The following is a 25547-nucleotide window of genomic DNA, read 5'->3' as shown; positions in this document are numbered from 1 at the left end:
AATTAAAAATAAATTTAAAAAAGGAAAAAACCCTAGCTAGCTGTAATCGTGAAAACAAACTATCAGACTTTGAGCCCTAATAACACAAACACATGAAATCTCTTCGAGGTCTACAATGCCTTGGATGAAAGCTAATTAACAAGCCATTGAAAAGCTTTCTTGTCAATCAAGGACATGCTTAAGAATTTAATGCGAATTAATTTAAGGTTTTAAAACCTCATCCTTTTCTATGAAAATTTGATTTTATTTCGGATATCAAGATTCTGTTTCTAGGCTTAGAAGCACCATCGGGACATCTTCACTGATTGAAAAAAAAAATGGACTTCTTTAATAATGGGGCAAGAGTTCTCTGAAGCTATCTTTTAATCCCCTCTTTTTCTTCAGCCACTATGTATTGCTTGCTTCCCATGACCTGCAATTGCAGACAACCCATGAAAATACACTATTGATACTGAGGATGATTCAAGGGAGGAGAGAGAAGGAAGAAGATAGTGACAGGTTCAGTTAGGTATCCACCATGGATGATTTAGTCTTGTCATCTTAGTTAACAATGGCCTATAGGGGGTTAGAGGAAGATGGAGGCTGGAAAGTTTACGTTTCACTAACCTGATATTGTTGCTTAAAATGTTTTAATTGAATAAAGTCTTTTTATTTCCATGTAATTGCCACATCATTTAGTAGTTTATCTTTAGTCATATTAGTTTTAACTTTCATTCGGGACCATTAGATTTAAAAAGATATCCAAGAGCTAATATAGAGTGTAAAGATATTTGTCAAAATATTTGTCTCTTGATCCTATATATATATATATATATAAAGTGTGTGTGTATGCATATATTTCAAAGGTGGTAGCTAATAACAACTGTTGAAATGTTTTAAACTCGTCACTTTTTGCTTCTGTGGATATCAGACATGCACGTCACTGGCCGTATAACATTTAGTTAGTTCGATCGTATCCATGGCTTTAACGTTATGGCAAACCCTCTATTTATACATAATGGTACCTAGGTAGCTTTCTGGAGTCTTCGAAGTGGCTAGCAGGCAAAAGATAAGCTAAGCTTTGATGCTAGCTAGCAGATAAGAGATGGAGGGATATAACGTTAACTTGAGTGTGATGAGAAAAGGTGCCTGGACTCGAGAGGAAGATGATCTTCTCAGGCAGCGCATAGAGATTCTTGGGGAAGGAAAGTGGCACCAAGTTCCTCACAAAGCGGGTATATATGTTAATGCGTATATTTAACTATGAAAGATGGATATGTGTATTGCTAGTAAGCATTTCATTGGTGTTACAATCATACAATGTAAGACCTTTCGCTAATTGGTTTCAAGAAATTGAATGTTCTAATTTTTATTAATACTTTAGAACATGCTAACTGTATAACGGTCATACCTGCTCTCACCTCACATAATATATGTTGTTTACATATATGGCTAAAGTGACCTCTGTATATGTGAAGAGGGCCATGTTGAGAGACTTAGTCCCTCACATAATTGTTCACGTAGAAAGATGTTATATAAACTTTGAATTATGTACTCAGGCTTAAACAGGTGCAGGAAGAGCTGCAGACTAAGATGGTTGAACTATCTGAAGCCAAATATCAAGAGAGGAGACTTTACAGAGGATGAAGTAGATCTTATAGTTAGACTTCACAAGCTTTTAGGAAACAGGTACTAATAAATGAATAAATGTCTCTTTCAATTCCTATCGTCCTCATTATTGTACTTCTTGTTGAGAATGAATCCCATAATGAGAGATTAAGGGACCTAACATGAAAAGTAAATTGGGCTAGTTCTCATACTGCCACTTGGTTTTATGGTAGAACTCCAACCTTTTTTATGGTGTCAGAGCACGTGTGAAGCCCAACTGCCACACGTGCTCCACGTTACTCTGGTTGTATTGTCTACGTGTTTGACTTGAAAATTTACCAAACGTGAGGGGGTGTATTGGAGATGAGTCCCAAATTGATGAGAAAAGAAACATTGCACGTACTCACAAGTAATTGAAATACTCCTCATATTGTCAATTAATGCTCTAATATTACGTTCAACTCAAACAATGCTTCTTATAGAAGGTAAATATTTCTTAATGATTTTTGCAAGTAAAGTCATTTTCGTGCTTTTCATCCCTACTCGACTAAACAAACCTTTAAGATTTTGTATTCGGCCTCATTTGGTATTGAAGCCTGGATTAGAATAGATGAAAATTTATCCCCACAAATAGTGTATTAGAAGGGAGAACTTTTCTTCAAGTCTAATCCCTGTTTCAACCCCCATGAATAAGAAAAGTGTTCTTGTCTACTTTCAATATACCTTCAACTTGAAGGTAAAATATGAATTACTCATGAAGAAAACTCATTCATCCCTATCTCCTCAAAGTTATAAGATTAGAAGGAAGAAGTTTCCTTCATGTCTAATCCCATTCTAATCTCTCAACATGGTCTTTTAGGCTATGTTTGGGTAAGAGATTTTCATGTCCCAAGAGATTGAAGCCAAATTAGTAACAAATAGACGCAAAATGTTAATAGAGGATTAAAACAGCATTCCATGAGCTTTCTGAAGGCGTATAAGAGGGATTTACAAATTACAATCTAAAAAGCGGGCGGTGTATAGGGCATGATAGACGTACAAAGAGAAAGCTTCTTCAATAATTTTTGTTTAGGAAAAATAAAATTGGAAAATCTTGGGTGTAAGATATATATAGTCTCTTAAAATATATTAACCGCCGTGTAGAAACACCCCATTAAACGGCACTTCTCCTGTCTGCCTTATTTGGTGCCTCGAATAATACCAAATATAGTATAAAATAATAGTTAATATTTTTAATCAGATACAACACTAAACACCTGATAGTACGATCAACTGCTTGACAATATAGACTAATAATTAACAATTTTTTTTGTAAATAATTAATAAAGTTCAACTTACCAAAGGAATTCAAATAAATTTTTTTTTATTCCAAGCGTTGTAGGATGAGAAATGGTTTGAACTCAATATGCAGTGGGTTCAAATAATTATCTTAAAGTTATTATATTTTATTTGTTAAAAAAAAAGTTATTATATTTTAGAGCTTAAATTAATTCTTTACCAACCTATATTGTTATGTAATAATTACACGCAGAAATGTAATTTTTGTATTAGAATTAGTTCACTCCATTAAATTCTAGAGAAGAAAAATGTTTATGCAATCTAACAACCTCTTTTTTTTTTTTTTTTCCTTCTCTTTGTTCATCTTATTTCTCATCCAAATGTAGTCATAATTTTTTTTTTTCATGCGTATAATGTACACAGGTGGTCATTGATTGCTGGAAGACTTCCAGGAAGAACATCGAATGATGTGAAAAATTATTGGAACACTCGATTGCGGATCGATTCTCGCGTGAAAACGATGAAAAATATATTCCAAGAAACGAGGAAGACCATAGTGATAAGACCTCAACCCCAGAAATTCATCCAAAGTTCATATTACTTGAACAGTAAAGAACCAATTCTGGACCATATTCAATCAGCAGAAGATTTAAGTACGCCATCACAAACGTTGTCATCGACAAAGAATGGAAATGATTGGTGGGAAACCTTGTTAGAAGACGAGGATACTTTTGAAAGAATTGCATGTCCCAGCCTTCAGTTAGAGGAAGAACACTTCACAAGTTTTTGGCTTGATGATATGCAACAGTCGTCAAGATCATGTGTCACTTTTCCTGAAGTAGGACAAAGTAGAGGTGATTTTTCCTTGAACATGGACCTTTGGGATCATTCAAAAGACGAATAGCTAGAGAAAATGATTCCACTTCTTTAGTATCATCAAGCTTGCTTACTATCTTTGCTCGATTGTACTAGTTTAGTATTGTCGTATGATTATTAAAAAATACAATAAATAAAAGCTCCCCACCTTATTAAACATCTGTAAAATCTTGATATATATCTTTATTTGTAAAAATCACATAAAAATTTCCAACAACCAATTTGATTCTCGATTGGATGCGGTCGTCGTTGTAAACTTTTGCTACAATGGTTTTCTGTTGATTTTGTTCTACAATAACTGAATCAAGCTTGCAATTGAAAGCTAACTGAATACATATACTTTTTTGATATATACATATATAGTAAATATGATATTTAAAAATGAAAATCGATGGATGTAGTCATTGAAAATGAACGTTGCAAATCACTATGATCATTCCGTCATAATTTTGTCAAAAATTTTGTAATGTGCTGCTGAGGCACATAATTTGGTCTCATAAGTCTAATTAAATATTTTTATGTTGAAATTTAAATACTGAATACATAAATTTTTTTGTATTATTAAAAACTTGAAAAAAAAAAAAAAAAAAAAAAAAAAAAAAAAGAGTGGAATCTGCGTGGTTGCACAACCCAAACGATGTTCATCATCTTCTTCCTCAGGGTGCTGAGTACTCACCTGCCTCTAGTCGGTGTACATCCAACATGCCATTTCTGCCTCTAGCCGGTCATTTCTACAAATTCATTTAGTTTTTGTCGAATCTGTCAACTATTTCGTCAAATATGAGGACGAACACCGGCATGGAGGAGCCGTGCACGAGGGTCCCTAAGCTTCTGAAGATCATTAGCAGCCAAACGTACTGCAAAGGAGAAGAGCTGGAAAAGGGCAGGTTCAGTTCCTTCTCTTCTCCGCCTTCGGCAATGTCTTCGACTCCGCCGCTGTCTCTGCCTCCGCCACTGCAGCAGCTCACCTTGTTATGATAAAAAGGCATAGCACAGAGCACAACGAACCCAACAAAAATAAACAAGCTTTAGAGTTTGAGATCTAAAGAACCCATCTTTTTTCCTTCCTCTCTTTTTTGTTTCCCCAAATCCACCACCTTATCAAGAAAATGTTTTCTTTGGAGTAACTGAAGGACAACCCACAAGAACACTTGTCAAATACAAATTCAATCTGAAAAAATTCAAGGGTGAGAAACTCACACTGGTATGAAAGAGTGTGACAAGCTGTCAAGGGCGATTTGTTCAAGGTGATCAGCCCAATACAGCTTCGTCAGCCGGAGAGAAAATGAAGAGGCGAGAGAGGAGAGAGAGGTTGGATCAGTGGTGAAGGAGATAATTCCTCTTCCTTTTTTTCTTCTTTCTCAAGTTTTTATTATACCAAAAAAAATATATATGTATTCATTATTTAAATATTTTTAATCCACATAATAATTTGTAATTAGATTTGTGACACATCAATACATAACAGAATGATCACATAGATTCACGACACCCATTTTTAGAGGCTACATTGATCGATTTTCAATTTCAAATATCATCTTGCTCAAGTGGGCCAATTTCAGAGATTATTTTTTTATACAAACCCAAAACTTAATAAAAAAATTTGTTATTATTTATTTGAAACTAATAAAATATATTTACAATTTGGGCCCTAAATTAATGAAATCCATTCCCACACGAGATTCTCCCCCGCCTACTTGATCTCATCATCCCCATCTCTTCATTCTCATTCAAATATCACTCCGCCCAGCCACCCACCGTCGTAGAAAACCTCCTCTACCTGCGGGAACAACTCGTGTTCCTTGAGCTCGAGTTAATTGCTGGCCAAGCTCTTGAAAGCGGAAAAATCGTGAAAAATAGATATGGACATTGTTGAGACCGAAAAATGTCACATGCAAGCCTAATTAAGTCTCGAAGCTTAATTGTTATACAAGCCTCAAGCCGAGCCCCAATACATGCAAGGGTGCGGAATCAAGAATGAGTTATATTCGCAATCATGCTATGCTATGTTAATCAAGCCGAGTCCAAATACATGCAAAGGTGTGGAATCAAGAATGAGTTATATTCATAATAATGACATGCTACATTAATCAAGCCACATATTTGCGTAAATCATGCCACACTCGTGCAAACTCATGCATATTCGTCACGCCAAGATTTATCACGCAAATCACTATTCATGCTAAGATTAGCCCAAGTCACATGCCCAGGGACTTTCCAAGTGGATTATGGTGTAGATGGTTGCAGAAGTTCATTGGGACTACGCGGAGTCAAGATTATGGAAGACTTTGGGTTGCTCGGGAGCCCAAAAGTCCAAGCTCATAACCTGTGTATTCCATGTGGGTAAGTTTGAGAGAAAACCAACCTAGTTTCTTCCTTTTCCTAGCAAACTAACTAACTTAGTTAGGAAGGAACCAAGCCCTAAGCCTTAGAGTCACGTGAAAGCCCAGCTAGACATGCATTGAAGGAAGAGAGAAGCAAACTTTCCTTTCCTAACTCACACAAAAAATGTAACATCCCACATCGCCCAGGGGATTGATCCTTAAATGTATATTCTCATCCCTACCTAACACGAGGCCTTTTGGGAGCTCACTGGCTTCGGATTCCGTAGGAACTCCGAAGTTAAGCGAGAAGGGGGCTAGAGCAATCCCATGATGGGTGACCCACTGGGAAGTTGCTTATGAGTTCCCAAAAACAAAACCGTGAGGGAATGGTAAGCCCAAAGCGGACAATATCGTGCTACGGTGGTGGAGCGGGGCCGGGAAGTGATACGCCTCGGACCGGGATGTGACAAAAAACCAACTCATGAAAGCCAGGAGACGAAGATGCGTTACCAAAAGTAACGTTTGTGGAAAACTAACCCAAGAAAGCAACGCCCGGAGAAGGATGCACAACGTAGTATTCAAGTGAGTGGCTGCGTTTAGTTGTCTTACACTAATAAGGAGTTGTGGTTAGGTCAGGAGAAAGGGGAGAGAAAACTAAGCCACAATTGGAGATTCCTTAGGAACCCTAGAAATGAATCATTCACCTATAGAAGAGGTATCAGAAGCAATTAGAAAGAGGAGGACATTATAACATAAGGGAGGGTTCAAACATTAGAGAGAAAAACATAGAACCATTTTTCTACAACTTTAAAGTATTCCCCCAGATTTCATTCAACCCTTTCAGTCAAGGAAAACCTCTTTAGAACCCAAAAAGCCAAATTATCCAACCTAGGACACCATACAACCATGCCAACTCTTTCTTTCTCTCATGCCAAATTAATAACCTTCTAGCTTTCACACTATGCCTCACTTGAGCAAGCCATTATTTTCTTAATCATGCTAATCTTCGAGTCACTAATCTAAATAAGATATTGTAATACCCCGTATTAAAATATATAAAAATTATATATATATATATATATGTGTGTGTGTGTGTGTGGGGGGGGGGGTGATTATTTATATGTAATGATTTTATTTGATTTATTTTTGTGCAAGAACCTACTTTCAATATGTGAAATAGTTTCAATGTAAAATCTTTTTTTTTTTTTTGCTACAAATTATTTCAAAAACTAGCTAGTAGTATTTCATGTTCGTATGTAATTAGAGATATTTTTAGTTTGAGTTGGAGAAGGGGATAATGATGAGTTTGGCTAGATTTTTCTCACAAAGGCTAAGTGGTGTTTGGCAACCATTAGAGAATAAAGAGGAGGAGTTAGTCACTACTCTAGATAGGTTAAGGTGGAAGTTGGTAATTAATAGAAGCTAATAATTAGGGTGTGGAGGTGGGAAGCCTTTGGCTTATACATGTGGCTAGGTGTTGAGTTTGGTTTGATATTTTTTACCAAGTAGGAGTGAGTTGGCAAGTTGAGGTAATGTAGAGAGATTACTCACCCCTAAACATTGGAGAGGTGTGAGTCTATGTAGAGCCATAGCTAGGTATGAGTATGTATTGGCATGCATGTGGCAATATGTTGTTGTTTTAGAGTGCTTACTCACTAGCCTAGGGGAATTTCATTTAATTGTCTATATTCTCTCTTCAATGCTTCAATCTATCATTCCAAATTTTCCAATGAGGTGAGAACGGGTGGGATGCATATTCCTTAGAGATGAACGTGGCCTTGGATGCTTGTATCCACCTTGCATAATATTGATTAACTTCACACATGTCTCTTTGCCATTTGAACACATATTTAATTCATGATTAATCTAACACTTGTTGTTTTTCCATTGGAACACATCTCGTTGCTATTGATTAGGACAACAATTGTTGCTTTGTGATTGGAACACATTTCATGGTAATGATTAGCACAACACTTGCTTTCTTTCCATTGGCACACTTGTGGAGATTCTTTGGAGAAGAAGATGTCATGCAATCTACAGAAAGGAAAGAGAAAAGAAACAACGGAAGGAGATATAAAGGAAAAGAGGAAGAAGAAAAGAGAGAGGAAGAAGAAGAAGAAAAAAAAAAAAGAACAACTCCAACAAAAAGTCATTCTCCCTTTCATATTACCTTCCTATTTTTCTTTTACATGTTCTTAGGGCTTAAAGCGATCTTTCATTGTATTTGTAAGTCCCTCATATATAGTAAAATACAATGAAAGCAAAACCCAATGGATGTAGTCGATTTGGTGAACCACCTAAATCTTGTGTGTTTATGCGTTTACATTTGAGATCATTTCCATGACAAGCACTTCCACCAAACTATCAAAAATCTCCATTTATTTTCACTTGAGAATGATGTACAAGAATGTACAAGAGTGTGAGACAAATCCCAGAAAAATACATGAGACTTTACCCAATAAATCTTTCCATCAAACTACTATCATTTTCATCTATTAAAAGAAAGATATCCAAAAACTAGAAATTCGTCCAGCCTAGTTAACAGATCAAAACACTATCATCCATAGATTAGATCATAATACTTTCTCCATGAGAGTTCTTCATCTGTATCTCTACCATGATATATCCAAATTTCAAGAAAATCCAACGGTGCGATCTTCCAATATGTTTAAATTACCAACTCAGTCTCTAATCCTGCAGAAAACTGGACAACCATGTTATGAGTACCAAAACCTCATTTTTTGTAGCTTCAATCGAAACACTTCCTTCACAAAAGTTGATAGTTCTTTATCATCTCCTCTATAACGTATCCAAAAACCAGATCAATCTAATCTATGTGCTGATTTGAACAGCTGATAGTTTCAACTATATTAAAGAAGAAGAAGTAAAAGTGGTGGGCTAAAATAAAAATAAAAGATGATGTTTGGAAAGGGAAAAGCTAGAAACATGATTTCATGCCTTGAGGCTTTGAGACATATATTTCACTCTAAAATTATTTCCTCTAACATGGATGTCTATTCTTTTCTAATGAAAACAGGTTGCCCGACCAAGATGCACGAGACGTTGGAAAAACATATATGGAGTGGTCTACGAGCAACATTTTATATGATGGATTATAAATAATTACTTTGTTATTAATATTATGATTATATTAGAAGTGTAATCTTGCCTTGGCCCAAGATGGATCCAGCCAATGGACAAAGAAAGATCCATACATATGCTAGAGAATTCTAGTAAATTTCAAGTTGGTGGAACAGTCTAGAAGAATGGTAAGGTTTCCACAAACATGCAAGATTAGTGTAGATAATTCTAGCTTAGGAAGTTAGTGGAATTATCTAGATATCTCTAGCATGATGTTTCCATCCTTCTCCAAGGTTCTATCCATGCCTATAAAAGGAGAAGGCATCCTCACCATTTGTATCAATTAAGAAGACTAAGTGAGAGTGAGAAGTAGGAGTAGTCTTGTGAGGAGTGCGAGTGGTCTAGAGTTTGTCTCTAGAAAGAGTTAGTGTCATAGCTTCAAAGAGTGTTTTTGAGAGTTTGTGTGTTGTAATATTTTGTGAGTTAATACAAGTAATTTGTTTACTTGTGTTGTCTCTCCAACACTTGTGTTAAAGTTGTGTACTCTAAGTTTTTTTCTCAACAATTGGTATCAGAACGGTACGATTGGGGACCGTCTCTAGTGAAGTTTTTTGAGAGTCGTGAGAAGTTTAGTACTTCACAAGATTATTCGTTAATCTTGTTTGGTTTATCGAATCTCTGCCAACACGATGAGAGATCTTCAAGTTGTTGGAGGAATCAAGAAGTTGAACAACAAAAATTACAACACATGGACAATGTGTATGGAGTCTTACCTACAAGGTCAAGATCTTTGGGATGTCATCGGCGGTAATGAAGTTACAAGCCCGATGAAAACACCAGTGGCACTTTGAGGAAGTAAAAGATCAAGGCTGGTAAGGTAATGTTTGCCTTAAAAACTACAGTTGAAGATGACATGTTGGAGCACATACAGAAAGCCAAGACACTGAAAGAAGCGTGGGACACCTTCGCCACATTCTTTTCAAAGAGGAACGATACAAGATTGCAGCTTCTCAAGAATGAGCTATTATCAATGGCCCAAAGGGACATGACAATTGCGTAGTATTTCCACAAGATAAATTCTATTTACTGTGAAATTTCTTAATTAGATCCTAGCGTTGCCAGTGTAGAATCCAAGATAAAAAAAAAAAAATTATCCATGGATTGAGACCCGAATATAGAGGGTTCGTTGCCGCTGTACAAGGATGGCCGACCCAACCATCACTTGTTGAGTTTGAGAATTTGCTTGCCGATTAAGAAGCTTTGGCAAAGCAAATGGGAGGGGTCTCGTCAAAAGGTGAGGATGAAGCGTTTTACACCAAAAGTAAAGGCAGCTTTAAGCAGCGTGCTGGTGGTGGATCTAAAAGAAATGGTGACAAGGAAAAAGGACATTAAGGAGAAGGGAGTTCTCGACCAGATGGAGCTTCGAAGTATCATGGCAAATGTGGTCAGTCCCAGAATAATAAAAGATTTAAGGGCAAGTGCTACAATTATGGAAAGAAGGGCCACATGGCGAAGGATTGCTGGTTTAAAAGGCCTGCAGAAAGTAACGTCCCCAACTCAAAGAAGAAAAATGAAGATGATTGGAATGCCGTAGTGTCTCTACCTGTGGAGGAAGAATGGGACGCAAAAGCATCATCTTATTGGTGTTCAGAAAATGAGGTGTTGCCCGACCTGAAAGAGTTTGAATATACGTTGCAGGGGAAACTAGGAGACCAAGTTGCCCAAATCCAATCAAGTCCCGATAAGCCTGAAAATTTGCTTGCTGAAGACAATGTCGAGCAAGAAGTACCCAAGAGTCCTTGGCAAAATGGTGTGTATCAACAACCACTCCACAATCACAACTAAGGAGATCCACAAGAGTACAAAAGCCAAATCCTAAATATGTCAATGCTGTTATAGCTGATAGAGCAGTAAAAGAACCTAAGACGTTTGAAGATGCATCACAGAGTTCTGAATGGATAAGAGCTATGGAAGAAGAAATCATTATGCTTAAGCAGAATCAGACTTGGGATTTGGTGCCAAAGTCAAGGGATATGAAACCCATATCCTGCAAATGGGTGTACAAGGTAAAATGTCATCCTGATGGTTCAGTTGAAAGGTACAAGGCTCGGTTGGTGGCTCGAGGCTTCTCTTAGCAGTATGGACTAGACTATGATGAAACATTTAGTCCAGTAGCAAAGCTTAAGACCGTACGAGCCCTACTTCCACTTTCAACTAACAAGATTGGAATCTATACCACATAGATGTGAAGAATGCTTTCTTGCATGAAGAGTTAGATTGAGAAATCTACATGATGCAGCCAATGGGCTTTGAAAGCAAAGCTCATCCCAAGTACGTGTGCAAGTTGAGGAAAGCACTATACGGTATGAAACAAGCACCAAGGGCGTGGTACGGTAAGATTGCAGAATTTCTAAAGCAAAGTGGTTACTCAGTGGTGCATGCAGATTCTAGCTTATTTGTTAAAGATAATAGAGGAAAGTTAGATGTCATGCTGGTGTACGTGGATGATCTAATCATCATTGGCGATGATGAGGTCGAAATTCTTCGAACAAAGGAAAATTTGTCAGTTTGGTTCAAGATGAAAGAACTTGGACAACTCAAGCACTTTCTTGGATTATAGGTTGATCGCACACAAGAAGAGATATTTTTGTGTCAACAAAAGTACGCAAAAAACTTGTTGCAAAAGTCTGGGATGCTTAAATGCAAGCCAATCTCAACACCGGTGGAACCTAATGCCAAGATGTGTGTACGTGAAGGCAGAGACTTGGAATATGCAACAATGTATCAACAATTGGTAGGTAGTTTGATCTATCTGACTCTGACTCGACCTGACATTTCTTATGCAATTGGTGTAATGAGTCGGTACATGCAAAATCCAAAGAAGCCTCATCTAGAAGCGGTTCGGCGAATATTGAGATATGTAAAAAAGTACAATTGACTATGGTCTATTGTACAACAAAGGTGAAGATGGTAAGTAGGTTGGCTATTGTGACGCAGATTTTGCAGGAGATCATGACACCAGGAGATTGACCACTGGGTATGTCTTCAGAATTGGTTCTGGAGTAGTTTCGTGGTGCAGCAAGAGACAACCAACTATGTCTTTTTCAACCACGAAAGCAGAGTATAGAGCAGCAGCAATGGCAGCTCAAGAGAATGCATGGCTGGTACAGTTGATGAGTGATCTACATTAACCAGTAGATTATGTAGTACCATTATACTATGATAACCAATCGGCAATTCGCTTGGCGGAAAATCCAATCTTTCATGCAAGAACTAAACATGTGGAGGTACACTATCATTTCATTAGAGAGAAGGTCTTGCAGGAAGAGATTGAGATGAGATATATTAATACAGATGAACAAGTTGCAGACTTGTTCACTAAAGGTTTGAGTACCGGCAAGTTCGAAAAGTTCCGTCATCAACTCAACATGGAGGAAAGAATGAGTTGGTGTTGAGGGGGAGTGTTGAAGATCAACACCATCCCAATTGGTGTTTGTGTTGAAGTGTAATCTTGCCTTGGCCCAAGATGGATCGAACCCATGGACAAAGAATATCCATACACATCCTAGAAAATTCTAGCAAAGTTCAAGTTGGTGGAACAGTTTAGAAGAATGGTGAGGTTTCCACCAATATGCAACATTAGTGTAGATAATTCTAGCTTAGGAAGTTAGTAGAATTATCTAAATATCTCTAGCATGATGTTTCAATCCTTCTCCAAGGTTCCATCCATGCCTATAAAAGGAGAAGGCATCCACACCATCTGTATCAATTAAGAAGACTAAGTGAGAGTGAGAAGTAGGAGTAGTCTGATGCGTGATTTATACGCACACAAATTAAACCCTCTTTTCGTCAAATTATAGTATATGTATAAGTAGGGATCGTTCTGGACCGGGGATTAGGAGGGATTGTTAATCACTTGGATTTGACTCAAAAACGTAAAAACACAATATAAAACACTAAACTAGACTCAAAGAATGTAAAACTAAACTTTAAAACACTAAGACAAACCAAAGACTCAAAATGCTTTTAAAAACACAAACTAAAATGATTTCTAACTAAATTGACATTAAAGTAAAGGGGGATTTAAGTTTATACGAAAATTGAAATAACGAAACAAGTTAAATAAACTAGACAGAATGTAAATATGAAATTGATGAAATGGAATGAATGGATGATAGAATAGCTAAGGGGGTCATCTCCACATATGTTACACTTGCATAATAAAAAGATTTCCAGTTGATCTTTCGATAAATTATGAAACTCATCACCCCGGGTTAATTAGGTCCGCTTAAATTAACCGTCAAGTTTTCCTTAAGTTAATGAATTGGATGGGTTAGCGCAACGCAATTCACAACATTCTCCAAAAGTCCTTTACGTGAACAGCACAATAAAGATACAATCAAAGATCATTAAGCATTATGAAAACTATAAGTGTTGACGAGGCATTCGTTACTATGATGAGCATGAAACTCGTGCCAAGAATTCATTTAACGCGATTGTTTATAAGCAACCTCCACTACTTGTGAATATAAGTTCATAACGATTAGGTGAAAATCACTTATATTCTAGCGTCATATTCATGCATGAAAATTAAGCGCGCATTCTTAATAAACATACATAAATAAGTTATCAATCAAACGGTTAAACAAATTGAATCAACAACTTATGAAATGCAATTAGAAGTAATCAAATCAAAATGCAAGCATAAACATATATTTCGAATCACCCCCTAGCTAAGGGGGGGTTTAGTTCCTCATACAAAACAAAGAGAATTAAAATTAAACATTGAAATCAAAGAAACACCTAAACATTCCAACAACTCAAACTTGAATTGTATGAACGTTTAGGCCCTCTTCTCTTCCTCTTTATTGTAGCATAAGGTCTAAGGATAGTTGGTTTGGGGGAATGGAAGTGTGGAATGGAGTGAGGAGTGATGGAAATGGAAAGATGGTTTTTGGATTCTAAGGGAGACTCACGGCTAAGAGAGAAAGGGATGTGTTTGTGGTGTGTTGTGTATGAAAATGAGATGTGATTTTTGTGTATGAATGCATGGGTTTTTATAGGGGGAATGGGAGAATATGTGGGTGATTGTTTAAGAGTGAATGTGGTTGTTATGATTGAGAGTGCATGTGGATGAAATAATGATGGAAAAAAGAGCTAGGTTGTTGGTGTGTGAATGCATGTGTTGAATTGGTGGTGCAATGATGAAAGAGTAAGTGCATGTGTGTGTGAATGGTGGTGCAATGATGAAAGAGTAAGTGCATGTGTGTGTGAATGGTGAATGGTGGTGCAATGATGAAAGAATAAGTGCATGTGTGTGTGAATGGTGGTAGCTAGGGTGAATTCTGATGAATGCATGTGGAATAAAGATGGAGAAGGTGGTGTAATGATGAAGGAGTAAGTGCATGTGTGTGTGAATGGTGGTGCAATGATGAAAGAATAAGTGCATGTGTGTGTGAATGGTGGTATGATGCATGTGAATGCATGTGGCTAAGGGTTGTTGATTGGGCTAGAGGTTTTGCATGGCTCAAAGGATTGTTTGATTGGGCTAGGCCCTTTGTTTTATGTCCAAAGTGCATACAAGGCTTTCAAATTCGTCCAACACTTTGGCTCCAAGCATATGCTATCCATTCCAAGCCCAATTTTGCTCCAAAATGCTCCAAAATGCATCTTTTTGCTTCCTTAGCCATATGAACCTAAAAACACACGAAAATGGCTTAAACTACTAAAACAATTATGAATTAACAACATAGATGCACGAAAACAAGCTAAGTAAGTCGCCTAAATATGCTCCTATCATAGTCTTGTGAGGAGTGTGAGTGGTCTAAAGTTTGTCTCTAGAAAGAGTGAGTGTCATAGCTTCAAATAGTGTCTTTGAGAGTTTGTGTGCTGTAATATTTTGTGAGTTAATACAAGTAATTGTTTACTTGTGTTGTCTCTCCAACACTTGTGTTAGAGTTGTGTACTCTAAGTTTTCCCCAACATATATCACTTCACTAATAAAGACAACCTTCGTAAGGGTTGCCGTAGTTCTCTACTTGAAATCCAATTATCTAGCATTGTAACCCTAAGTTACAGACACAAACATAAACTTGAGCAACTTCTATGCATAAGAATCTAGGGTTTCAGACTAACTCAACGGAACCTAACAAGAAATTATATTCCGGACCGCTTAACGGAATCCAACCGAAGACAAGGTTTCGGACCACTCAACGGAACAAATAAGGGAAAAGGATATAAACCACTCAACGAAGTTCATCTCTAGAATACGTATAGTCCCCAATACGGATTAACCAAGTGAGAACATACACCATCTAATAGCATGGTCTTGCAAGACAGATAACTAGGTAGGACCACCGATGGTATAATGTGACCAAGTAAGTAGTGACCCTAAATGTAGATTAACCAAGTGGAGTTAAATTTAGAATGCATATGCCCCCCACCCCCCCCCCCAAGACGGACTAACCAGGCGAAACCATATGCATTCCCCCAATAGTGTGGTTCCTTAATGCAGATTAACAAGGCGGAACCACCTATGAAAATAATGTAACTAGGTAAGGCCCGACGAATATCTATTGCCTGAAATCTTAGGAGAGAATTCTTGCTCTAGGGGACAAATGATTTTCGTATGCCTAAGTGTTTTTTATTTAGTGACAGTAAACTAAGATTTGAGTATAGAGACATTAACAGAGATTGACTCTTGTGAAAGCTTAGTGAGTTGAAGCACGTAGGCCAATTATATTGAGCAATGTGTTAGGTGTAGCGTCTAAACTTCCGTAGGAGTTTTGTACAACAAGATAGTGGGGGTGCCACAAAATGCAGACAGTAGCAATAAATTATGGGCTAGGATTATCTCCCCTCCTTTTTTCGTTCCATTCCATTCCTTCCTCTCACATTCTCTATTTTGTCTTTCTCTTTCTAAAAAAAATTAATATAAGATGTTGATGTAGCTTAACCGAGACCGTTCAAATAAGAGGGGAAGGAAGAAGAGGAAAAAAAAAAAAAGAGGAAGGAAGAAGAGGAAAAAAAAAAAAAAAAAAGAGGGAAGAGAATTCTACTTTATAAATTACAAGCAGACACTTTTTTTTTTTTTTTGGCAAGCAGAAGCAAACAAACACTTGAAAAAGCAGCGAAAGCAGGCTAAAGGTATCTTATGGTGGTCAAAGATGTGTGTTGTAACTAGTTACACGATTCTGCCTTCACATTCATAGAATGTGCTTTTGAATATTATATTACAGCTAGAGAATTTGATGCCTTAGGATTGATTTCCCTTGCATAATGTTGTCGTGCAGAAATGTCATCTTTTCTATATATAGTGTGTGTGTATTTCACAAGTTAGACTGGTAGCTAATAACAACTGTTGAAATGTTTCAAACTTGTCACTGTTTGCTTCTGTGGATATCAGACGTGCACGTCACTGGCCTTGGAAGATTAATTAGTCCGATGGTATCCATAGCGTTAACGTCATGGCAAACACACTCTAAATATATATATATATATATATATACATACATACATACATATATATATATATATAATGGTAGCTAGGTGTCTTTCTGGAGTATGAAGTGGGTAGCAGGCAAAAGATAAGCTAAGCTTAGCTGCTAGCAGATACGAGATGGAGGGATATAACGTTAACTTGAGTGTGAGAAAAGGTGCCTGGACTCGAGAGGAGGACAATCTTCTCAGGCAGTGCATTGAGATTCATGGAGAGGGAAAGTGGAACCAAGTTTCATACAAAGCAGGTATATATGTTAATGTGTATATTTAACTGTGAAAGATGGATATGTGTATTATTTTAAAGCATTTCACTAGTATTTCATTCTAAGACCTTTTGTTAAATAGTTTCAAGTTGAAAGTTTTACTTTTACTAATGTTTTAGAACATGTTAATGTGTCTAAAGGTCATACTTGCTCTCACCTCAGTAATCTATTGTGTTTACATATATCGCTAAAACGACCTCTGCGTGTGTGAGGAGGGCCATGTTGAGAGACTTAGACCTGGTTTGGTACTGAGGTGATTCTGAAAAAAGCTGGTATAAAAAAAAGCTGGGAGCTGTTTTTGTGTTTGGTAAACATTCAACTTCAGCTTTTTTTTACAGTTTTGGGTGAAAAAAAGCCAAAAACAAGAAGCTGCAAAACCCAGCTTTGAAAAATCGGCTTTTTTTCACATCTGTTTTACATAAAAGTTTACCAAACACTACAATACTATTTTTTTTTTTTTTCAAAAGCACTTTTACAAAAGTTTACTAAACACTCTGCTGCTTTATTTCACACCTGCTTATTCTCACAGCACAGCAGAATCAGCTTTTTTTTCAAAGCACAGCAATACCAAACCAGCCCTTAGTCCCTCATAAATATGTGTTGTTCACGTAGAAAGATGTTATGCAAATATAAACCTTGAATTATGTATGCAGGCTTAAACAGGTGCAGGAAGAGCTGCAGACAAAGATGGTTAAACTATCTGAAGCCAAATATCAAGAGAGGAGACTTTAAAGAGGATGAAGTAGATCTTATACTTAGACTTCACAGGCTTTTGGGAAACAGGTACTAATAAATGGATCAGGATCGCAAATGGTGAGGATCCTCCTGAACAGGCCCATCGGGCCATTCAAATTTTATCTAACGGTTACAAACATGAGATCCCTCTAAAAGTTATAGGCAATGGGTCATCATTTTTTTACTTGTAGTGCCACTAGAAAGTGCTTTTTGGTTGATAATGAGTTGATCTCCATCACTTGTCACTTCACTCTTAAGCATGTGGCCTATATTTTAATTGAGGAGGCGCCAATTTGTTCCAAGCTTGTCGACTGGGCCTTGGGCAAGTCTTCACTTAATTTGACATCCATGGGCCTTGGCTATTTACAAAACCCTATGTTAAATATTAAACCAAACAACCAGTCCACTCCATTTAATTCTAAAGAAGAAAATCGTTTAAGCAATCTCTGTTCTTTTTTTTTTTTTTTTGGTCGCTTTATTCATCTTATTTTTCAGCCAAATCTATTCATCATTTTTTTTCTTCATGCATGTAATGTACTCAGGTGGTCATTGATTGCTAGAAGACTTCCAGGAAGAACAGCGAATGATGTGAAAAATTATTGGTACACTCGATTGCGGATCGATTCTCGCATGAAAACGGTGAAAAATAAATCTCAAGAAACGAGAAAGACCAATGTGATAAGACCTCAGCCCCAAAAATTCAACAAAAGTTCATATTACTTAAGCAGTAAAGAACCAATTCTAGAACATATTCAATCAGCAGAAGATTTAAGTACGCCATCACAAACGTCGTCGTCAACAAAGAACGGAAATGATTGGTGGGAGACCTTGTTCGAAGGCGAGGATACTTTTGAAAGGTCTGCATGTCCCAGCATTGAGTTAGAGGAAGAACTCTTCACAAGTTTTTGGTTTGATGATCGACTGTCGGCAAGATCATGTGCCAATTTTCCTGAAGAAGGACAAAGTAGAAGTGAATTCTCCTTTAGCATGGACCTTTGGAATCATTCAAAAGAAGAATAGCTAGAGAAAATGATTCTCACTTCTTTAGTATCATCTAGCTTGTGTGCTATTATTTTCCTTGCTTGTAAATGTGGCATGTAAATATCATTAAGCTGACGAGGAATCCTAATCACTGGACTTGTTTTAATAAGTGAACTATTTTTAATAGCGGTTCACAAAATTGGACTTAAATCAAATTTTCTCCAAAATAAATTCAGCAACTACCACAGCCAAGTTCTTTCATGTACAAATGTGGCTGAATCATATTGGCAATAAAAACTAACAACTTAAGGAAATTCTATACTCGTAATCTTCTGCATTTTCAAAGATTCCAAAGGTCCTCCATAAAGGAGAAGCCCCTGCCACTCCTTACCTTCATCAAAACTGCCACATGATCTTGTTAATTCGACCATAGACTTCAACTCAAAAGTCTGAATGGATCTTCATGTAACCCAAGACTAGAAATTGTTGTTCTGTGAAGTACACTATCGGGGATCTCATTTCCAACAACCAGTTTGATTCTCTATTGGATGCGATCATCCTTGCAATTTTTTGCTACAATGGTTTTCTGATTAATTTTGTTCTGCAATCACCACTTCTCAAACACAGTGAACTATATATTGAAGAAGGTTTGTCTAAAGAAAAAATGGAAGTGTTTCCAGGAGAAATGTGCAAGATGACCAGATATGAATAATTGGGATCCGCTCCAAGTGCAGCGACAAAATTAAGCAAACCACCATTCATCCCTCCCAAATTGTGCTTCTTCATAATTAGATGACTTTTCCCATGTGACATTGTTACAAGCTATTGGACCTAAGAGATCATTGAATCTTGAATAGGTCTAACGTAACCATAAAACCTTATTTTTTAAGAATAGTTGAAACCTTGTTGAAAGAAGTTTGTTCTCAGGAATATGTTGTGTATGCATTTTCTTGTATGTTTGATTTTCAAGCAATGGTGTTTACAGCAATAAAGTGGAGGATACACTCAAAACTAGTCTGCTTTTATGTCTATGAAACAACAGATCCAATTGAAGAAAATCATCTAGTCTCAGAGGTTGCAGCGTTACAATGCTCTAAATGCAAACGATAATGCAAAATCATGGGATTAATTTCACAAAAATTGTAGACAAAATCACATAATCTACAAACCCCTAGAGCCAGGAACATCAATCCACTGTAATTGGAGCTCCAGTTCGCCACTCTCCACATTTCTCAGCCTGATACACATATTCTGGACAACTTGACCATCAGTACAGACGATGCAGCTCTCTTCAGCTAGACAGTTTTGCCGGCTTGGTTGGAATCTTGAAATTATGGTTCCACTTGGTACGCCTTGCAAACCCACACGTAAAGCTTGAACAAAAGGACCAATCTCAAACTCAGCATCCCCCATCTTGTCATCAAGACTAAACGTGTCTTTGTCATACACAAACTGCAATATAAGCACCCCAAAAAATTCAGAACAACGTCCAAAGTTTCATTTCATGCCTCACACAGGCCGAAAAATCTCAGGACCAGCCCTGTATGCGAAAGACAATCAATCCAGAATGATAGAAAATAGTACTTACAAGTTTGATAGGAAGGCTTGGATCTGCAACCGAAAGAGTTAAGTCTTCGTTCCACTCCGGATTGACAGTCTTCTTCACTACACGAGTCTTTAACTTCTACCATCACACATTACATTTAGAAACCATCAGTGGCGATATGTACAATCAAAACCATTTCGCTCTTTCTGTTTCCTTGTAAACATCTTCAAAGGATTAAGGACAAAGTTGAAGGGGATCCCGAAAAAATATTAAACAAACAAAATTGTTTGCTTAATTTACAGCATGCATGTGGTCTTTTAACTATCTAAAACATTTGACAACGTAAATAAGTTTGCATTAAAATCTTACAAGATCAAAGAAAATCTTGACCTAGAAGTCAACCACCAACAAGAAATCCATAATCTACATCTGCAAAACCCCCAAGTCCAGGACTAGAACACTAAAACTTGAAAGTTGAAGCAAGAAGGTGGATTGACCTTCCTCTTCAATTCAGTGGCATCTCACACTAAAACCCTTCCCCTCTCAATTAATGTTGTTTAGAGTAGTAATATTGTTTGTAATAAAAATAAAAATAAATGAAACTTGAAAGTCGAAAAAAAAATTCCACAAGTCCAGAAATCGAAGAAGTGCAGGAAAAGCAAACCTCAAAAGCATGAAAAGAGAAATCGAAGTTACCTGCTTGCCCATTTTGACGACGACATAAGGATCACTGCTTCGGATATCTCGAACAGCAAGGTTCGTCCCTCTCACCACTCGAACTCTAAGAAGACCCAACAGATGCTCCATTCACACACAATTTCTAATTCTGGTACAAGCAAAGGATAATATATCTATGTGAGACTTTTGAGAGAGATGATGTGATTGAAATCCAAATTTCGAACTGGTTTGATTGAATGTCTCAACCATTTTATATCATAAAAGCCAAGTATTTCTCTATTGGTTAGTTGGAATTAGTTGCAACTTGCTAATTAAATAAAAATAATATACTATGCTAATTAATTTCACGGAATATATTTGTGGATTTCTTTCCCATTTGTTTACTGATTTATATTGGTAGATGTCTGCACAAAATTAATTAGTTTCACATGTTTTGGCGACTGATTTGATTCTATTTTATCGTTACTTATTTTTAATTTTAATCGTATGCTACTATTCATTCTATTTTATTTCATTTGGTATGGTTTTGGTGCGTAAATTGACTGGAAAGTTTCTAACGCGGTTGTGGGACGGCCAAATTTACCCTTTCATTGTTGCAGTATTTATTTGACTTGGTCTTATGGGAATTTGACATTTTATTTCTTTCTTTTGGGAATTCCGCTTGGTCTTTTTTTAATGGATTTTTGCTTGGAGTTTAAGGCAAAACGAAGAAGAAATAAATCACAAAAAGTTAGATGAGATTAATTAAAAAATGCACAACATGAGTATTATGAAGATATGTAGGTGAGATTAGTAAATGATTCCTTTTAAATAGTCATTTGCAAATCTCTCTCACATGCGTATTGTAATGCTCATGTAGTGTATTTTTAATCCCTTCCATGTAACTTTTTATGATCTATTTCATCATTATGCCTAAATCTCTTGTAATTACACGTGGTATTTTACCATAGTGGCGAAAAGTAATCATGCCTTTATACCCTGATGCAATTCTATCCCCACCAATCCTTTTTATCTTGTAAAAATTAACAATTTAATCCACTAACACTATCGTCTATCTAAAAAATAATCCCTTGAAATTTGAAAGTTCCTCACCCCAACACATGTCCTTTAAGTTTTACGAGTATAGTATGTGGAAATGTGACAAGCCAACTCAATGATGAGACAAGTATGAGCTACCACAACCACCCTTCACGAATGCTCTTAATCCTCTCCCTGGTTCGTGGCCCTCAATGGTCTTTAGGGAGACCAGTTTCTCCTGTTGATCTGTACTTGTGATCTTTTTACCAATAGGTTCTTTGCTTCTCACATGAATGGCTTGTGTTGAGGAAACCATCGATTGTTAAAATTTCACCTTTGAAGATAGCCTAGATCTTGAGGAAAGGTGTGAAGACAACATCCACTTGGAGGGAAGATTGATTGTTGATAATAAACCCTCAAAACAAGTGGTCAAGGAAGTCTTGCGTAATCCCTAGAACAAAATAAGAGCGATCAAAATCCTTAAGGCCAAGGCAAATATCTTCGCCATCATGGTGGGGGAAGAAGCAGTGACAAGCGATTACTAGTAAGGGAACCCCGGCCCTGGTTCATTAAAGATTACCTCCTCTATGAAATTCTGGTCGTCCTTCCATTCGCTTGACAACATTGTTGTTGATAGCGTTTTCTGTTTGATCCAAGCTTATGGAGTCCACGTGATGATAGGATTAAAAGCACACCACAAAGTAGCACACAAATATCCTATTGATTTTCCTTATTAACACTAAGATTTGTCAATTGTAGCATATGAAAATAAGGGTCTTTCCCGCAGAAGATTGTTTTATCTAACTACTTAAAATGTCACAAAAACTGGGCTGCTGTCACTACTGACCAGCCACCGAAAAATAATTATTATACCGACTTACACTTATCTAAAGTCTACGAAATTTTATATGCAGATACTAGACACATAGAGCTACACTCACACAAATTTTTGGGATTTTTGGAGTTGATTTGATATTTAAATTAAATCGAACAAAAACAGGACAAAAACAGATTTTAAGTAGTTCGCAAATTAAGAAAAACGAGTTAGGGGAATTGCTATCCACCACCAAATAATCATGCAAAAATGTTATGTTTCATTCAAATTCCTTCTATTTCCGGATGAAGATGCTCAAGTTGGCTCAATGTTAGAACTCAACCTATTAGTCTTTCTTATGTAGTATGTTAAGAGAATGACGTTTTCAACTGAACTTAGTCCCTAACATGCAATCTAGAATGGCGTGTTCATAGATTTAACAAGTAGAAATCATTAAGAACGAAAAGAGTTTGAGTCATCACAAGGCATCCTAAGTACTGGCGTTGTCTTACTTATCCTAGAAATTGGTTCACATGTTAATCACAATTAACAAGTACTACTCTAGAACATATGTAGGTCCTCATTTGACAAGGGCAATCACACACATATTCATAGCATTAGAATCCTAGATATGCTTACTAAGTATGCATCCGTAGAAAACACATAAAGAATTCATCAATGAGACAAGTAGTGAATCAATTTTCATCCATTCATAAAAGTAATTCAAACGAAATGTCATAACAAACTTGCAATCATATTCGGGGCTTCAAACAGCCCCTAACTACTAAAAATTTGGTTACACAATCCTTAAGTTAAAACAAAAGATAGACATGAGTTTGAGAAAATAGAACCGAAAGAAATCAACTAAGGCTCTCTCTCTTTCCTTCCTTCCCCAATGCTACTTTTAAACCAATTCTTGCTGCATCATTTTCTTCTCCTTAACTCACCCACTAATAGCCATTTAGTGATGACAATAAGTGAGAGGAAATGTAAAACAATTGTAACTCCTTGGGTAACCTTTATGCCAATTACTCCCTCTTAATCTTCATCTTTAATTCCATTTCCTCTGATATTTGAATAGGTGTCAGCTGGTTTGTTCTTGATTGCATCAGTTTTGGCTGCTAGATTTATTGGATTTATTGCTTTCAATGCTTTCTTGTCAGTTACAAACTGCTCAGCCTCTTGAGAACCTTTCAGTGTTAAAACGGCCATAACTTCTTCTAGAAAAATGATACTAACAATCTGCGAAATGCTCCAGAAAATAGACATCCGTAGCTTTCCAAGAATATAAGGCTCATTCTCTAATTCATTATGAGCTGTCCGCAACTTGCTTCCAAAGTCAGTTGACCTGCACAGGCAGTTTTGACGAATTTGTTACTTAAAATTTCACTTGTGTTATTTTTTCCTTTCTTTGCTTGACAAATCCTACAAAACACAAAAACAAAGTAAATAACTCAAAAATATAAGGAACTAACTAAGAAAAGACAAGTAAATTTGATATAAAATATATATAAATATGAGCTTATCACGTGACACTTTGTACCATCGAAAATGCGAGATGTCTTGGTGAGAAGATTGGGGTGATTCTGGAAGTTGAAGATCCTCTAGAAACTGGCTTTCATGGTTTCATGCGACTCTGTGTTCATTTTGATGCTCAAAAGCCACTTATGACCTGCTTTTCAAGTGATATGTCAAAAAAAAGGGGTTCTAGGTTGATCCACCTCAAATATGAAGATTTAAGAATCTTCTGTTATGGCTAGGGTCTCCTTGGCCATGCCAACGGGTGTTCACAGCTGGTGTCATCATTGATATTCGGCGAGAATAGGTTTACATATGAATTAAGGACAGTTTCGCCTTCAAAGTTGTCTTCCTCCCAACAAAGAAGGCTAAATAACTCTTTGGGTTGACAAGCGTCACTGGAGAAGGAAATGGGCGGGAGAGAGTGGTTTTTATGGCTTACTGGATGAAAGTTCGTACACTTCAGCAAACAAATTCTTGGCCGGAAAGCGTGACCGAGAACGTGCTTTTGCGTAGCTTTATGCTACAATAACGGACAAATTCCCCGCTGCTACTATGGACAAATCCTTTGATGCAACGTCTACTTTGCCTAATGCTGCAACTTTTGAATAGACTAACCTTAATACCTCGGTCTTATGTGTCTCGTCTGGCACCCTGAATCATGGTACTGGTGGGTCATATACGCCTTGTCTTAATACCTCTCCTGATTATGGACACATGTTGCACCCAAACGGCTTTGGGGCCCTATTCACGACACTTTTACAATCGCAGTCAATGAGCTTTCTCTCTTTAAAACTTGGTGCAATCCAGAATGTGCTCCCTTTGGGCTTTTAACAATGCAAATGGTCTTCTCCAAGCAACTGACGAATTGAGGGCCAGCCTAATTCTTTTCACACTAAGGGATTGCTTCCCTCCTAGGGTCCAATTACACGATATTGAGGATTCGAATCTGTCGAAAATTTCTCCCCCAACCCACCTGTGGGGCAAAGAGCAAAAGTCAATTCAGCTTCTACTGTCCCTAAACCTAATCCCCTAACTTAAAAGGCTCTACTCTCCTATGGTTCTAATTGCAACCGCCCGTTGTACCTTTCCAACCTAAGTAATCGATCATCACAATACAAAGGCGTGGTGTTGGCGTCAAGGGTGGAAAGCACACCTTTAAGGCTAAAAATTCCCACAGTGAGGTTGGAAGACACTAAGAGGAAATTACGAGTTTGTGCGAAGTAATTGTCAACCCATCCAGAAAACTTGAGGAAGCGAAGAAAAACGAATGGATTGGCTTGGAAACGAAGATATGTCAACATTGCATCGGTGAAGACTGATGACTGTTAGCTCTGTCAACACCTACA

The 25547-nt window shown here is 37.1% G+C and overlaps 3 protein-coding genes across 3 annotated transcripts; 2 read left to right on the top strand and 1 right to left on the bottom strand.

Annotated features, from left to right (window-relative positions):
• The first annotated feature begins 865 nt into the window (after positions 1-865).
• LOC137740298 (transcription factor MYB1-like) lies at positions 866-3898 on the top strand. Its single transcript, XM_068480158.2, has 3 exons — positions 866-1214; positions 1539-1668; positions 3289-3898. The coding sequence occupies exons 1-3, from the start codon at positions 1085-1087 to the stop codon at positions 3767-3769; spliced, it is 741 nt and encodes a 246-aa protein (XP_068336259.2). The 5' UTR covers positions 866-1084; the 3' UTR covers positions 3770-3898.
• Positions 3899-16695: 12797 nt separating this feature from the next.
• Positions 16696-18840, top strand: LOC137740158 (transcription factor WER). The gene is made up of 3 exons (XM_068479976.2): positions 16696-16891; positions 17563-17692; positions 18187-18840. The coding sequence occupies exons 1-3, from the start codon at positions 16765-16767 to the stop codon at positions 18662-18664; spliced, it is 735 nt and encodes a 244-aa protein (XP_068336077.2). The 5' UTR covers positions 16696-16764; the 3' UTR covers positions 18665-18840.
• Positions 18841-19645: 805 nt separating this feature from the next.
• Positions 19646-21148, bottom strand: LOC137740872 (protein C2-DOMAIN ABA-RELATED 4). Its single transcript, XM_068480676.2, has 3 exons — positions 20868-21148; positions 20214-20309; positions 19646-20077 (listed from the first exon to the last, which is right to left on the bottom strand). The coding sequence occupies exons 1-3, from the start codon at positions 20976-20978 to the stop codon at positions 19787-19789; spliced, it is 498 nt and encodes a 165-aa protein (XP_068336777.2). The 5' UTR covers positions 20979-21148; the 3' UTR covers positions 19646-19786.
• Between the last annotated feature and the right edge of the window lie 4399 nt (positions 21149-25547).

Source organism: Pyrus communis, chromosome 9 (genome assembly GCF_041283825.1).
Source record: "Pyrus communis isolate YQ-2024b chromosome 9, ASM4128382v1, whole genome shotgun sequence".
In the NCBI taxonomy this organism is placed as follows: Eukaryota; Viridiplantae; Streptophyta; class Magnoliopsida; order Rosales; family Rosaceae; genus Pyrus; species Pyrus communis.
This window is presented reverse-complemented; position numbering and strand designations above follow the sequence as displayed.